Source organism: Chiloscyllium plagiosum, unplaced genomic scaffold (assembly GCF_037043375.1).
Source record: "Chiloscyllium plagiosum isolate Xiang-an unplaced genomic scaffold, Cpla_swu_hap1 HiC_scaffold_9, whole genome shotgun sequence".
Lineage (NCBI taxonomy): Eukaryota > Metazoa > Chordata > Chondrichthyes > Orectolobiformes > Hemiscylliidae > Chiloscyllium > Chiloscyllium plagiosum.
This window is the reverse complement of record NW_028270147.1, coordinates 68,203,982-68,220,410: the sequence shown is the minus strand read 5'-3', so window position 1 is coordinate 68,220,410 and position 16,429 is coordinate 68,203,982. Positions and strand designations below refer to the sequence as shown.

Here is a 16,429-nt window from a genome sequence, read left to right as displayed (position 1 = left end):
ATCCCAGTAAACAATGCCAGTGGGTGGTACTTCTCACTATTAATGTACATTTGCAAAATTAGTCCTGCTGGCTTCAGTCCTGTTATGACTGTGAACATGACATTTGTGAAACATATCTAGTAAATGTTGAACAATGAATGTTCTTTGTGATAGGTTAAATGATGTTACTTATTTTTGTCAGTTGTGATATATTGGTTGTAAGTTATTAGATTAATATCAATGAATACATGCTCAGTTGCATTTCAGAATCAAGGAAAAATCACTTTGAACACTTGCATTAATTCAACTCCTTTGTGTAATTTAGATAGATTTCATATTAAGAAAGTCTTGATGTTTCACTGAGTGGGATATTTAGATACTGTGTAGACCAAATGTTTATATAGAACTGAGTATCTTTTGACACAGAATCACTGCATTATAACCTACATTTTCATATCCAGACCTGGGTTACAATTGGGTCTACAGAAGTGGACTGAAAATTTCCTCTCTCTCGTAGTTGTGGAAGGCCTAATTGCAATACGTTTCTATGTTCTGTCCCCAGTTTCTAATTGTAGAAAGCTCTAGCTTAATATTTAGTATAGCAGTAAATACAATTGGACTGAAACTGGCACTGTACTGATGTTCTCTGGATAAAGCAAATTGAAATTCCATTTTAATGGATTGGAGGGCACTACTCTGACGTCAAGTACAATGTTGGTGTAATGGAGAGAATTCTTTGTCCAACAATTAAGAAAAACTCCTATTTAAACTTGTTTTATCACACCTTTAAAGGCAATAATAAAGCTTCTTGTGATGCTATTAACAAAAGAGATAAATTATTAATCTGCTCTTGGAGGTGTTTAAGAGAGGAAAATCAAAAGGACTAATTATTGATCTTAAAAGGTACCATTCAATTTGTAACTTTAATATGAACCTCTGGAACAGTCAGATATGAACTAACGTCTAATCCAACATACAAGTAATCTTAAAAGTACTTGATGCAGATGCAAGATTTTAAAATGTGAGAAGCGTTGATTCCCCAATGCTCAAGCCTCTCTTTTAAATACAAAAGAATGGGGAAAATTTATTAAAGAAACAAAAATAACAGCATTATCATTGTAGACCACTGTTAGCCATTACCCAATGATTAGTTGATAGTGATGTGAATTCATCTGTCAAAACAGTAACTATCTCATCATGCAGTATGCTTCAGTTCATGATGATCTGGACCACATGGATCACAGACAATAACAGCTATTAACAATCGCTGAACACTGTTGTTAACAGTGGTTAACAGTGCATGGAATTTGACCCATTCAATCATTATCCAGTTTCTCCTACCTTACGCTGGAGCACTGAAGCTAAATAGCTCTACCTCACCTGAGACCAACCAACTCAGGAGAAATGAGGAATTCAACTTGAGGCTTTCCTAGTCTTTATGAATCAGAATTATACCATGTGGAGTGGTGGTCCTCACCCTCAATAATTTCTCCTTTGAATCCTCCCACTTCCTCCAGATGAAAGAGGTAGCCATGGGCACCTGCATGGGCCCTAGCTGTTTGTCGGTTATGTGGAACAGTCCATCTTCTGCATTTTCCTCCCTACATTGATGACTGTATCGGTGCCACCTCATGCTCCCACAAGGAGGTTGAACAGTTCATCAACTTCACCAACACATTCCACTCCGACCTCAAGTTCATGGACCATCTCAGACACCTCCCTCCCCTTCCTGGACCTCTCCATTTCCAACAATGGTGACCGATTCAACAGTTACACCTTCTACAAACCCATTAGCTCCCACAGCTACCTGGACTACACCCCCTCCCACCCTGCATCCTGTAAAAATGCTATCTATTATTCACACTTGTTTCCAGGAGGACCAGTTCCATCACAGAACACACCAGATGGCCACCTTCTTTATAGACCACAATTTCTCCTCCCATGTGATTGATGATGCCCTCCAGTGCATCTCATCCACTTGCCGCACCTCCGCTCTCGAACCCCACACCTCCAACCGCACCAAGGACAGAACCCCCGATCCTCATTTTTCACCCCACCAACCTCCGTATACATCGCATCGTCCTCTGCCATTTTCGCCACCTGCAAACGGACCCCACCACCAGAGATATATTTCTCCTCTCCACACCTATCCGCTTTCCTTAAAGACCATTCCTTCCACGACTGCCTTGTCAGGTTCACGTCCCCCAACAACCCACCCATCCCACCCGGCACCTTCCCCGACCACCGCAGGAATTCCAAAACCTGTGCCCACACTTCCCCCCTCACCTCAGTCCAAGGCCCCTAAGAAGCCTTCCATATCCATCAAAGTTTTACCTGCACTTCCACAAGTGTCATTTACTGTATCCGTTGCTCCCGTTGTGGTCTTCTCTACATTGGGGAGACAGGGCACCTACTCGCAGAGCACTTCAGAGAACATCTCCAGGATACCCACACCAACCAACCCTACCGCCCCGTAGCCGAACACTTCAACTGTCCCTCCCACTCTACCAAGGACATGCAAGTCCTGGGCCTCCTCCATTGCCACTCCCTAACCACTCGATGCTTGGAGGAAGAATTCCTCAACTTCCACCTCAGGACCTTCCAACCCCACAGCGTCAATGTGGATTTCACAAGTTTCGTCATTTCCCCTCCCCCCACCTTTTCCCAGTTCCAACCTTCCAACTTGGGACTGCTCTCATGACCTGTCTTACCTGTTCATCTTCCTTCCCACCTATCTGTTCCACCCTCCTTCTGACCTATCGCCATTAACCACATCTCCATCTACCTATCGCACTCCCAGCTACCAGTCTCCCCCCCCAGTCCCACCCCACTCACATTTATCTCACCACCCTCTTGGCTCACAGCCTCATTCTCAATGAAGGACTTTTGCCCGTAATGTTGATTCTCCCACTTCTCGGGTGCTGCCTGACCTGCTGTGCTTTTCCAGCACCACTCTTTTGACTCTCATCTCCAACATCTGCATTTTGCCAGGTGGAATAACTGCTGAATTGTCAGGCCAGATCACCATATGTGCCAAAGTTTCTCTCCTTTGACTGAAAGCGTGGTTTCAGTATCATTTGGCTGATAAAGACAAGCTAAAACTCACTCAGCAAAGTCTGATCATTTTAAATCTAAGTAAAAGTTGAAATACGTCACTATGTTCTTTAAAACTGAAAGTATATGTTCTATTGCTGGGTTGCTGAATAATCAAACTGTAGAATATTTATTTCAATTTATTTAGCGTTGCATTGACACTGCTTTCTTCTATTTTTCCAAAAGTTCCACCAAGTATCAAAGGTGGTAACATCACAACTGACCTGACAGTTTTGCTGAATCACCCTATGACCCTGGAATGTGAAGCCCGTGGTATTCCCCTGCCTGCTATAACATGGTACAAAGCTGATCGACCAATCATATCTAGTCCCCATGCTACATATATTAACAGAGGGCAATTACTTCAGATCTCCCAGGCCCATGTATCGGACGCAGGCCAGTATATTTGTCGTGTCACCAGCATCTCCGGAATTGCTGAAAGATACTATGTGTTGGATGTGTATGGTAAGAATTTGTTTTGTGTATTTCTTTTTCTTTTATCCTTCTCCTTTATTTTGTAAGCTTGTGTTTCCAACCAAGCAAGCCAATAAATATTGATTCAATTTTGTTGCATCACTTAAGGTTTAGCCTACATAAAAGAAGTTTCTTGCAGATTTAGGAATAGATTAATATATCGGGTATCTGTACTCTCATTTCCAAGTGAGATGAGGCATATGTCCCCTAGAAGAGTTGGGGAGAAGAGTTTAGACTTCACCAACAGTGATACCACTGAGTGCAGAATTTCACCGGTCTAATTTACTATGGGCAATTTTTTTTTTTGCTTTACTCCTCAATCTACAGCTCCGTGTTTCCAACTATACCACATTCCGTTTTCACCAGAGAATGTGACACAGAGAAGGTGACAGGGTGAAAAATATTCTTGGTATTTACAAAGATATTGAAGTTTTGATCACAGAAATTGTACATTGCCATATTGATAAATTTATTGTTCAAGATAAATAAAAGATTCAATTGTAATAAATTAGCAGTGTAAACACATTTGAGGAACATGTGTTGCATCTAAGTGAAATTCACAGTTTCGAATATTACTGATCGGTGCTATTTTCTATTCCTGCCATTTTTTTTCATTATTTCCTAAAGGCAATGGACTCATTGTAATATAGCTCCATGGGTATTGGGTATCATGTAACAACTCAACAAAATAGCTATTTTTTTCTATCTATGAGTAGCAGCAAAAGCCTCAGAGTCTGGGTTCTCAGTACAGGCAGAATTTTAATTCCTATAGTACTTCTCCCACTCCCAACACGGTCAGAAGCAAAATAAATGGATATTCGTTTTATTGCTATTTTTAGGATCTCATGCTCGAATAGACAGCTGTATTTATCTACAACCAACAATAAGTGCAATTCAAAGGTTATTGGCTGCAAACCATTTGGATCAATGACAACATGAGAACAGCTATAAAAATGGTGCAAGATTTTTTTTCTTTTAAGATGTTTCTCCGTGCCTTAAAGTCAGTTAAATATTTGAGTCGAGTTATATAGACCAATTTGTAAACAGTGCCAATTTGTATACTGCAAATCATATGAATGACCAATCTTTTTTAGTTGAGGAATGAGTATTTGTAATGGCACTAGGAGAACTCTCAGTTCTTGTCAAGTTAGTTTCTGGAAAGGGAATATCTGAAAAGGAAATTTGGATAATTTTTACCTCTCTCCATAGCCAGAAAATACGAAGGTTAATTGCAACATTCCAGCTGGTTTCAGTTTTTTCAGCATAGCTATTTTAGTATGACTTAGAACTCAGTACCATGATTCCCATCTTAAGATCTCTCCCCACCGACTCTGGGAACCAACACAATGGATCAGATTTTTGCTAAGGTCACCATTATACCCAACTTTCACTGGGATGGCACGGAGGGATGAAATCAGACTGGCTCACCCCATAAACAGCATATAAGCAGCTACAGTGCTGACATATGACAAAGTGGTCTCTTTCAAGGCCACCCTAATTCCTTTTGTCTGACCATATGTTTTAGAAGCATTAAGGCTCTCTAGCCCTCACCTTTGACAGCTCCATTCCTGCAGCCCTCTTATAGCCCCATTCCACTGCTATGCAACTCATGTACTCACATCAAATTTTGAGAATCTTTTAATAACCTCTTTAAACTGCCAATCAAATTGTGAACGCAGAATCGGTTACTGTGATAATGGTGCTTTTGAAACTCAGCCAACTATTGATGATAAACAGTCTGTCATGAAATGTCAATAAAAGTGCTCTGTTGAAAATGCAGTACCAAAGGGTAATTTTCTTTGTAAACTACACAAAATGGCTTGTCAACCAAAGCAGAATAGCAGAGGTTTTTTTTAAAAAAACTGTCAGATTCAGTATTTTTATTTCATGTTGAAAGTGGAGTGATTTTTTTTAAAAATGCCAAACCTGTTAGAAATGGAAGTCTTGTCAATGCATCTGGCTCCTGCCCACCATTTCTAAGGGTAATTTGGCCCAATGTCTTAAATAAGTCTGTAGTATTAAAAATGTAGTTAAAGTGATATATTTATTCTGATATTTAAATTTATTTTACAGTTCCTCCTCACATTGAAGGTGGAGGTCCCAATGGTCCTCTGCATAAGAAGGTGTCTGCCAGTAGCTCGGTGGTTCTGCAATGTGAAGCATCTGGTTATCCCTCTCCTGTTCTCACTTGGTTGAAGGACGGAGTACCAGTGAAACCTAGTGATAACACCCGTGTCCTTCAGGGAGGCAGAAAGTTAGAAATCCTTAATGCAGCTGTACCTAATGCAGGTGGATACGTTTGCGTGGCGAGCAGTATTTCTGGAGAAAGCAAAATAGAGTACACCGTTGATGTTTTGGGTAAGAAGTTAAAAGAATTTATGGACTAATTCTACAGTTCCCACTACTATCAAAATGCCATCATGAAAGTAGTCAGAGATAGGGATTGAACTCTAGCCTGATACACTCTGCAAGCATGAAATTAGTCAAACCACTTAGGGTGAACATCTGTCTCATCATTGCAGGAAACCTTTTGTTGGAAGATTTTGGTCCTACTCAGCCAGCTTAGTATTTAAAGGTGCTTTGATCTATCCTTCACGCAGTTAAAATTCTCACAAATATTAATATTGGCATATAAATTAAGCGAAATATTTTTCATTTGATCTTCCTTTGAATGTATATTAAGATATCTCCACATTTGTGCAATAACATTTTCAGTGTTATTTATACTGTGGACCTAATTTCTGTTAAGGAAAAAGTTATTCTTTTGCACACCCTTTGAGGCCTATAGTAGGAAATTGTGCAAACATTTGGCCAAATCAAATTCTTCCTTATTGTACAAAGCGTATTTTGAACATGAACTGTTATGTTTTTACATTTACTCTCCTTTATAATCCTGATAGATTGATTGCAAAGAATGATGTCAGCTGTTTTTTATGGGTAAGAAAATATCAACAGTTTAAAAATAGAAATGGATACATAATATTAGCAGAAGGTAAAATGGATGGTAATGTTTATTTATGGAGTGTATAGATGGAATTGCAGAATGAACAAAGAACAGTATGCTGTATTATTCTGCTGCATTCAATGGAATGTAGACAGCATTTCAAAAATGAGTTTTAGTTGACTGTTTATTTTGCATGGCACTCTCTATGTGACTTAGTTGCACAAAGTTCTTTTTTCTCCATTTGTACAGTGCCACCAAATATAGAAGGAAATGATGCCACAGACACCACCGTGGTTATCCAAAATCCACTGAAACTGAAGTGTGATGCAACAGGAAATCCTCCTCCAAATATCATGTAAGACTTTAGCAATAGCAAGGAATGCAAAAACAGACACAGCTTCTTTCAGTACAGAAAAAGGTCCGAAGTGAATGTAGGTCTCTTCGAGAATGAGGTTGGGGAAATAATCATCGGGAGCAGGTAATGGTAGAGAAGTTGAATTCATACTTTCCATCGGTCTTCACAGTAGAGGATATTAATAGCATTCTAAAAATACAAAATAATCAAGGGATAAAATCAAGGGAGGAAATGAATACAACCGTTATTACAAGGAAAAAATGTTCTAGAGAGACTAATGGGCCTAAATACTGAAACGATCCCTGGACCTGATGTATGGAACCTTAAGATAGTATAGGAAGTAGCTACAGAGATGATGGATGCACTGATGATAATCTTCCAAAAATTATGGAAAAGTCCCAGACAATCGGAAAACTGCCAATGTAACACTCTTATTCAGAAAGTGATGGAGTTAACTTAATGGTTTTTAATCCAGCTGGCTAGAGGGCAGTTAAGAGTCAACCATGTTGTTGTGGGTCTGGAGTCACTGTAAGCCAGACCAGGTAAGGATGACAGTTTCCTTCCCTAAAAGGCATTAGTGAACCAGATGAGTTTTTCCTGATAATCAATAATGGAATCATGGTTATCATTAGACTCCTAATTCCAGATTTCTCTGTTATTGAATTCAAATTCCACCATCTGCCACAGTGGGATTTGAACCAATGTCCCTGGAATATTGCTGGGTCTCTGGATTAACAGAGTGGAAAAGTATGGTGCTGGAAAAACACAGCTGGTCAGGCAGCATCCAAGGAGAAGGAAAGTTGATGTTTCGAGCATAAGCATCATGAAGAGCTGGTGAAGAACTTATGCTTGAAACATCGTCTCTCCTGCTCATCGGATGCTGCCTGACTGGCTGTGCTTTTCCAGCACCACACTTTTCGACTCTGATCTCCAGCATCTGCAGTCTTCACTCTGTCTCTAGATTAACAGTCCAGTGATTATACTACTAAGCCATCCCTTCCCCAACATCGGTCATTGGGAAGATGTTCAAGTCTATTGTAAAGGATACAACAGCAAAGCATATAGAAATGCATAACATAATTGAGCAGAATCAGCATGGTCTTGTGAAGGGGCTATCAGAGCTGACAAATTTGTTACAATTCTTTAGGGAGGTAAAAATCAGAATAGATAAAGTGGGACCAGTAGAATATATTGGTTTTCCAAAAGGTTTTGATAAGTTACTGTGTATAAGGCTACTTAATAAGATACAACCTCATGGGTTGAGGTTGATCTATTATTATGGATAAAGGATTGGCTAACTAATATAAGACCAACATTCAGTATAAGGGAGTGTTTCAGGATGGCAACCTGTAACTAACAGAATAGAAATATAGATATGTTGATATTGGAGGCAGTCCAAAGAACATTGACCAAATTGATCCTGGATATGGAGGGATTTTCTTACAAGGGAAGGTTGAGTAAATTGGGTCTTTACTCATCAAGGTAGAGAAAAACAATAGATGACCTTTTAGAAACATATACAATTCTTAGGCTTGATAGGAAATGTTTTTTTCCACTTGTGGGAGAGTTGAGGATCTGAGAGAATAATCTCAATTAAGGGATAGCCCTTTTAAGACAGAGATAATGATTTTTGTTTTTCTCTGACAGTAGTTTATATGTAGATTTTTTTACTGCATAGACTGTCCAGACTGGGTTGTTCTGATAGATTTTTAATCAGTAAAGGTGTCAAGAGGTTTGGGGAAAAGGCAGGAAAGTGAAATTGAGAATTATCAGATCAGCCATAATTTCAGTGAGTAGCAAAGCAGACTCAAATGGTCTGCTGGTCTTATGATCTTATTTGCAAATACTTGATCACAAAATAGACCATTAGTGATGGTGGTGATAAAAACCATAAAAGTGGAATCTCACCATTAGAAAATTAAACAGTAACAAAGACATGGCCATCCTTTTGTTATGTTATACTAAATATATTTACATATTGGTTAAAATGTAAAGTGGTCATGGCTCTACTGGACCATAGGGCTGCTCTCTCATTAGACAGAGGTGACTAGTGATGGTTTAACCTTAGGGTCACCACACTTCAGGTGAGGAACAAGGCTGAGAAGGAGACTGCTTCAGGGTAACCTCAGCTGGTACAGGAACTGAACCCATGTTGTTGGCATTACTCTGTATTGCAAGCCAGCCATCAGAGCTTACTGACACCCAAACAGCCATTGGGCACAGTTGACATCAATAGAGATGGTGGTTGGCGACTTACTGGAACTGATGATTCTCGAGTACATTATCCACATTAGCTCCCAAGATGGTGGGTGTCATGTTCGCAGAATAAACCAGTGACAACTTGTGTTTGGGTTAGTGTGTTGGCACCCATTCTCCTTTCTATACTGGATTTACGAGCCTGTTGATGAGCACTTATAGAGGATGAACCACTGGTGATTCATGAAAAGAGAGGTACTTTTAACAACAAAAGCTAATTTATTATATGGTAAGCAATAGGTGCAGGTTAAATTTGTCTTAGTGGTAATGTTTAACCATGCAATCAGGAGCAAGAAATTATACGTCTGATCGCATTGAGATCTAGAGATGGATTCCTCAGTTCTCCATCCAGGATTGTGTGACATTATTTGACCAGGTTTGGTCCTCGAGGGCAGTAGGGCTGTATTATAGAGGATTGGTGGTCATTTGACTGTTGATAGCTGTCACCTGATGCCTTGGATCATCATAGGATCCCTACATCGTGGAAGCAGGCCATCCAGCCTATCAAATCTACACTGACGCTCTCACCCAGACCCACCCTCCCTACCCTACATTTCCCAAGGCTAGTCCACCTAGCTTGCACATCCTTGGACACTTTGGTCAATGTAGCATGGCCAAACCACGTAACCTGAACATCTTTAGCCTGTGGGAGGAAACAGAAGTACCCGGAGGAAGACCACTCAGACACTGGGATAACATGCAAACTCCACACAGACAGTCACCTGAGGATGGAATCATAGCGTCCTTGGCGCTATGAGGCAGCAGTGCTAACTGATGAGCCACCATGCTACCATCATGGGAGGTGCTTAACTGCTTCTGACTTAGTGAGCTGCTGTAATCTACAATAGGCACATTGGATTAAAGTTGCCATATTCTTAGCAAACTGCATTTCCAAAACATGTTCCTCAGTAACCTAGAATCTTGCCTGTGTCTCCTATCTGCTGTTGAAAAATGGATGCTGAGCTATAAAAACTGCATTGATGCTTCCAACAATGAAACTTATGACTGTTATACACCAATTCCACACAAATGGGAATACAAATGAGTAGTTTAAGAAAACATGTGAATGCCACTGTCATATCTTTTTTCCAAAGGGAAGTATTTTGAGGATATTTCAGACGTTTTTTGAAAATAAATTGTCCAGTTTACATTTTGGAATTATCTAACCCAGAGAGCTTCAAATGCTGATTTAATGTGTTTTTTTCAACATTGAGACTGAGTGTTTTACCAAGTAAGGGAAATGGAAAGCTTAAGGGATAGTGGGGATAAGTTGAAATTGATGTAGAAGTTTGTTTATTCCTAGTCCTATGTCTTATGTCCTTATATTTGTAGAAGTTCAATTCTGATGAAAGTATATATGCAAAATTCAAATGCAGGTAACATATGTTTTTTGAGTAAGTTGTATGGTTTTGTACATTACAATTTTAAAGGTAGTTTGTTATTACATGCACTGAAAATAAATATTTGGACATTATATAGTTAATTTTTAAAAATCATGTTTTTATTATAGGTGGCTAAAGGATGGACAACCTATTAAAACAATGGCTGGTGTTCAAATTTTAGCTAATGGCCAGAAGTTAATCATCTCTCAAACTCAAGTCTCTGACACAGGCAGATACCAATGTGTAGCTACAAATGAAGCTGGCAGTCAACGGCGGGAATTCAATGTCATAGTACAGGGTAACTTGCAAATCCAGATCTGATTGTTAAAATGCTTTTGTTCTGTTTTTCTTTAATTTTAATTTACTCTACACTCAGTGTAATGCTTAAAGGACAGAACTGAGCTGGTGGATGATTGGAGCTATCTCCCTGGCCTCTGGTAGTGTTGCAAATTGTTCAATTAATGATATGAAGGAACTGAGCTCAGATTCAACATGAAGCTGTACAATAGGGTGAGCGGGGAAAGATATAAAAGAGACCTAAGGGGCAACCTTTTCACACAGAGGGTGGTATGTGTGTGGAGTGAGCTGCCAGAGGTTGTGGTGGAGGCTGGTACAATTGCAACATTTAAGAGGCATTTGGATGGGTATATGAATTGGAAGGGTTTGGAGGGATATGAGCCAGGTGCTGGCAGGTGGGACTAGATTGGGTTGGGATATCTGGTCAGCATGGACAGGTTGGACCGAAGGGTCTGTTTCCATGCTATACATCTCTATCATTCTATGACCAAGTACTCAACATCTGTTGAGTGTAGAACAAATGACCTAGCCACAGTGAACAATCTGTTGTCTGCATAATTCTGAATCTGCATTTGATAAACTATATCTTCTTTAATAAAGTTAAATCAGAAGCCTTTTATAAAAAAATAAATTCCTAATGATTATCAGTTGGCATTCTTTCTAAAAAAAAATTGACCTCAAGTTTTTTTTGCATTACAGTGCTCCATTTCCCACCAACTGCCTTTTACTTTCTGTGACTGTTAATGTGGCATGACAAGGTCTTCCTGAGAATTAATTGTACTGAGTTAGCTAGTTTTCTATCAGATTTTGGCAGCTGAAAGTTCATTTACATTTCAATGAAAATTGATTTTTTTTTCACACATCAATGCAGTTTCACCAACAATTAGATCAACAGGACCTTCTGAACGAACAGTAGTTGTCCACAAAACTATAAACTTGCAGTGTGTAGCCAATGGCATTCCATATCCTGCCATTACCTGGCTCAAAGATGGACGTCCAATAAACACAGCAGGAGGAAACATTAAGGTATGTTCACTGAAATGCATGTTACACATTACATACATTAAAATCTTTCAACTATTCTCTAGAATCATGCCTGAAGAATAGTCAGTTGGCAAGGAATTTGAAGTTCCAACAGTACCATAGTGGAGGGATAACAAAACTTTATCCTAAGTTTTAGCAAAACAAGTATAGAAATAAAAAAATTTAATGTTTTTGTGCATATTTCATCTTAAATTCATCACGTCCAATAGAACAACACTTCCTCAAAGTCGCACTGGAGATGTAGGTTCATGCTCATATCTCTGAGTGGGTATGAAATCAGCATTATCCCTGCCTGTCCCTACCTGCAGCCTCTTCAACAATCAAACCCTATCTACCCCTGCCCTGACCATCTAGACTGCAAAATAATCCCTGATTGAACCCCTCATGATGTTAATTGGCTGCCTGACTTCATGAGGTGTGCAGTCAATTCTGTTCCCAACTAGCTCCTGGGATGGCACAACAACAGCTGGATTGCCTTGGAAAGCCATCTCTACATAGCATCCACCCTTCCCACAATTTTCCTGATAACACAACTACCAAGCCAGCCACAACAAATCCAAGAAAAATTAGCCTGTCAATTCCATTACCTGTAGTAGTTTGCTAAATATTTTGCTAAAATTAAATTTTAGATAATTTTCTGTTATCTTCAACAAAACTACTGGAAAATCCATAGTTTTGGATTTTCTAGCTGTTATACTTTCATTGTTCTCTCTCCATCTCCTTGACAATTTCAGTTCTAGTTTGTATTTGCTAATAGAATGCCTGACTAATCTCAGAATAGTGAAGTATTTACATTAGTCCGAAATCAAACAAATTAATTTACAATATTTTAAAAACCTCAGGTCTCAGTTTTTTTTCTACAAACATCAACTCAGCTTGAGCCTCTGGTTGTTTCTGGAACCTTTGATTTCTCAGTTCTTGAGCTACACATGATCACTCTGTTGAATGGAAAGCCTCAGTTACTCAGTTAATTAATAAACAAATTAATTGTTTCCATTTTTTTTCAAGATGATTTCTGTGTGTAATTCAGTACTGACCAGATCCTAAAATCCATAGAGGGGCACAAAACCATAGCCACTTTGGATTAATTTTAGCTGGTTTGCACTGCATTAAAGTAGGTAAATTTTAAGTCTGTTAAAAGGGGATGTGCGTTATGGTTAGGGCAGGTAGCTGAATTGATCACAAGATAAAGATGTAATAAACATTAGGAACATTTTAACCTATTCAAGATCATCCATCCAATCTCTTTTTTTCAGTTAGTCTACCCAAAATTTGTTTCCTTTGTTGAGTTCTTTATTCTTATGTTACGTCTGATACCAATCACCAGATTGTATCAAGACCAACTTTACTTCATGCAGAACTACTCTTCTGGATTTAACATTATGCCATTTTAACCACTCTTTAAGACATCCTTTCTTCTTTCAATGTAAAGAAGCCAATTAATAAGCAATTTTAACCTAACCCATAAGTATAGGGGCACTGGCTAGCCTGAGTGCAGTGCTGGTTTTTTACTCCACCTGCTTTTACTTTCTGTTAAAGTCAACCAAGACTAATGAAGGGTGTTCAACCCTATTCCATGTGCTTCCAAGTTGAAATGGCTTTTCAATCTCCTCTATATATTCTTGTAAAACTTACAGATTTAAGATTCATCCTATCCACCTGCAGGAATTTTACAGAACCAGATTGACCACCTGTTTTATACCTGACTTTACATTTCATTGATATCAATGGATTTCACTTTGTTGAAGTCAATGGGAATGCAAACATTTATTGTGGTAAAACCTAACTCATTAGCTCCTCTCAACTGAGATAGATTGATATCACTCCATAATTTTAGTTATTCCTATTTTTGACATAATCATTTTTGAAAGTTTCCTTAAAATTCAAAATGGTCATAAAAACACTTATTCTCTCCTTACAAAATTTCAAACATCATGCCTTCCGGGGCTTTGCAGTTCAAACTGGGAGTGAATTATCTTTTGTTTCCATAGCTGAGGAAAGATGGATTAAGTTTGGGTGATTTGACCTAAGGGAAGGGCTAAAATATGGAAGTGGTTTAAAACCAGGGATTTTTAAAATATATAAATATGCTTTATAAACCAAACTTGCAGTAAGTGTAGCTTGTTCACAATGTTTCAGCATATCACTGTATCTTTGTAGCTGGAGTCTGCGGGTCGCATGCTGCAGATTGTGAATGCCTTGCTGGAGGATGCAGGCCAATATTCCTGTGTCGCAACTAATTCAGCTGGAGAAGCACAGCAACACATTAGACTCTATGTACATGGTAAGATTATTTGATGACAATAAACACTAAGACCGTATCTATTTTAAAGAAGTACACCAAAAAATCTATTTGAAAAGTATTATTTTAATTATACTGTACTACCTGCATAAACAGTGCACCAGTATAATTCTGCCTCCTAATTAGAATGATTTCTGTGTGTAACTCAGTACTGACCAGATCCTAAAATCCATAGAGGGGCGCAGAGTCATAACCACTATGGATTAATTTTAGCTGGTTTGCACTGCATTAAAGCAGTTAAAGCATTAAATCTGTCAAAAGGAATGTGCATTATAGTTGGGGCAGGTACCTGAATAATGCAAAAAGTACATCTGTCCTTGGAAAAATTGAGGAATGGCATAAAATGAGAGAGACGGTTGCAGTTTTCCAACACTCCACTGGAGGTGTCTTATATCTATTTGTAACCTCCTGCAGCACTATAAGATCTCCACTCCTCCAAAGTTAAAAATCACACAACACCAGGTTATAGTCCAACAGGTTTAATTGGAAGCACACTAGCTTTCGGAATGGCGCTCCTTCATCAGGTGATGAAGGAGCAGCGCTCCGAAAGCTAATGTGCTTCCAATTAAACATGTTGGACTATAATCTGGTGTTGTGTGATTTTTAACTTTGTACACCCCAGTCCAACACCAGCATCTCCATATCACATCCACTCCTCTAAGTCTGGCTTTTTGTGCATTTCCAGCTTTAATCACTGGCAGCTTGGATGTTAAGTCTCTCCAGTGCTCTGTCCTTCTTTAAGGAACTCAGTGTTTAATTCTATTCCTGTGAAGCATCTTGAAAGAATTTACCGCATTAAATTTCTTTATAAATGCAAGTTGTTATTTAATGGAATTTGAAGTACAGAGGTAAATTAAGTTTTGTTACAAATATGTTTCATCTTACAAAACCTCAGCAGGTAATGAAATACTCGGTACTAGAAGTGTATCTAGTGGAGATTTAACCATATTTCTCAAGTGTAACAGTTTATTTACTGACATTTGGCCTCAAGCAATATATTTTATGATTCATATTTAATCCTTGGAACATTTTGTGATTTTTGACATTAACCCCCAAATAAGACCTTAGTTCACTTACCTTTGAGTAACACTCTTAAAATAAAGGCCGGTTCCAAAGGAATTAAGTTTATTTCAAAATCCAGCAGACATATAAAAACTTCACAGAGTAGGAAGTTTGTAGGAAGTTGCTGCTCATATATCCCTTCGACTAAGATAATTAATTAAATTTAAACCTGGAGAATGAATAAGGTAAATGGGAGTCAAATCAAATGGAAAACTTAGTTTGTGAGGCCAGAAGGTTAAAAAGACAATGGGCATAAGAGGTTATCTGCTGATTACCTGTCCAGGAGGATGTGAAAAAATGGTAAATATGGATTATGTGGAATGACTTGTTGAAAGGAAGGCAAGAAAGGCCTTTATAATGTCTGGTATCTCGTCTGAAAGACCATTTAAACATTGGTGCTCTTCCATTATAAAATGGACAAAAATCAAATATAGTTCACTCTCAGTTATGAGCTCTCAAAACATGAATCTCACATATACTGTGATTTTACTGAAACTGTCTGCAAGGTGGATGTTCCCAGTCAGTGCTTCATTGTAAAGTTCACATGACCATGGCAAATTACCAGGCATATTGGTAATGCATTTTATTCCAAATATTCCCTTTTCATGTAAAAAAAGTTGTATACGTTTACAAAATTATGAGGGGCATGGATAGGGTAAATAGGCAAAGTCTTTTCCCTGGGGTCAGGGAGTCCAGAACTAGAGGGCATAGGTTTAGGGTGAGAGGGGAAAGATGTAAGAGACCTACGAGGCAACTTTTTCACGCAGAGGGTGGGACGTGTGTGGAATGAGCTGCCAGAGGAAGTGGTGGAGGCTGGTACAATTGCAACATTTAAGAGGCAGTTGGATGGGTATATGAATAGGAAGTGTTCGGAGGGATATGGGCCGGGTGCTGGCAGGTGGGACTAGATTGTGTTGGGATATCTGGTCGGCATGGACGAGTTGGACCAAAGGGTCTGTTTCCATGCTGTACATCTCTATGACTCTATAACTTACATTGAGAATTAATCAAGTTACACAGTATGTATACAACTATTCTCATTCAACTTTGTGTAAATATTGTATAATCTTTTAATTATACTGATCTCTTATGTATATGTGTGTGCACATTATTGTTAGCTATTCATCTGATTAATGTTCCTTTCCTTGGGAATGTAGTTTGTTGCTACCTTTTTGTTTCTTTTCCATTTCCTTCCTTGGAATACTGTGGACCACTGGGATTGATGGTTGTTCTGTGGCCTG

The 16,429-nt window shown here is 38.8% G+C and overlaps 1 protein-coding gene across 3 annotated transcripts in view; it reads left to right on the top strand.

The window, feature by feature from the left end:
• The window catches only part of hmcn1 (hemicentin 1), a 607,098-nt gene that overhangs the window by 341,074 nt on the left and 249,595 nt on the right, over positions 1-16,429 (top strand). For all 3 annotated transcript variants that reach the window (XM_087990747.1, XM_043699541.2, XM_087990748.1), the window contains exons 31-36: positions 3,259-3,537; positions 5,620-5,904; positions 6,740-6,845; positions 10,612-10,781; positions 11,652-11,806; positions 13,985-14,108. In XM_087990747.1, coding sequence (XP_087846873.1) covers positions 3,259-3,537; positions 5,620-5,904; positions 6,740-6,845; positions 10,612-10,781; positions 11,652-11,806; positions 13,985-14,108 — 1,119 coding nt within the window. The remainder of the gene's footprint in view (positions 1-3,258; positions 3,538-5,619; positions 5,905-6,739; positions 6,846-10,611; positions 10,782-11,651; positions 11,807-13,984; positions 14,109-16,429) is intronic.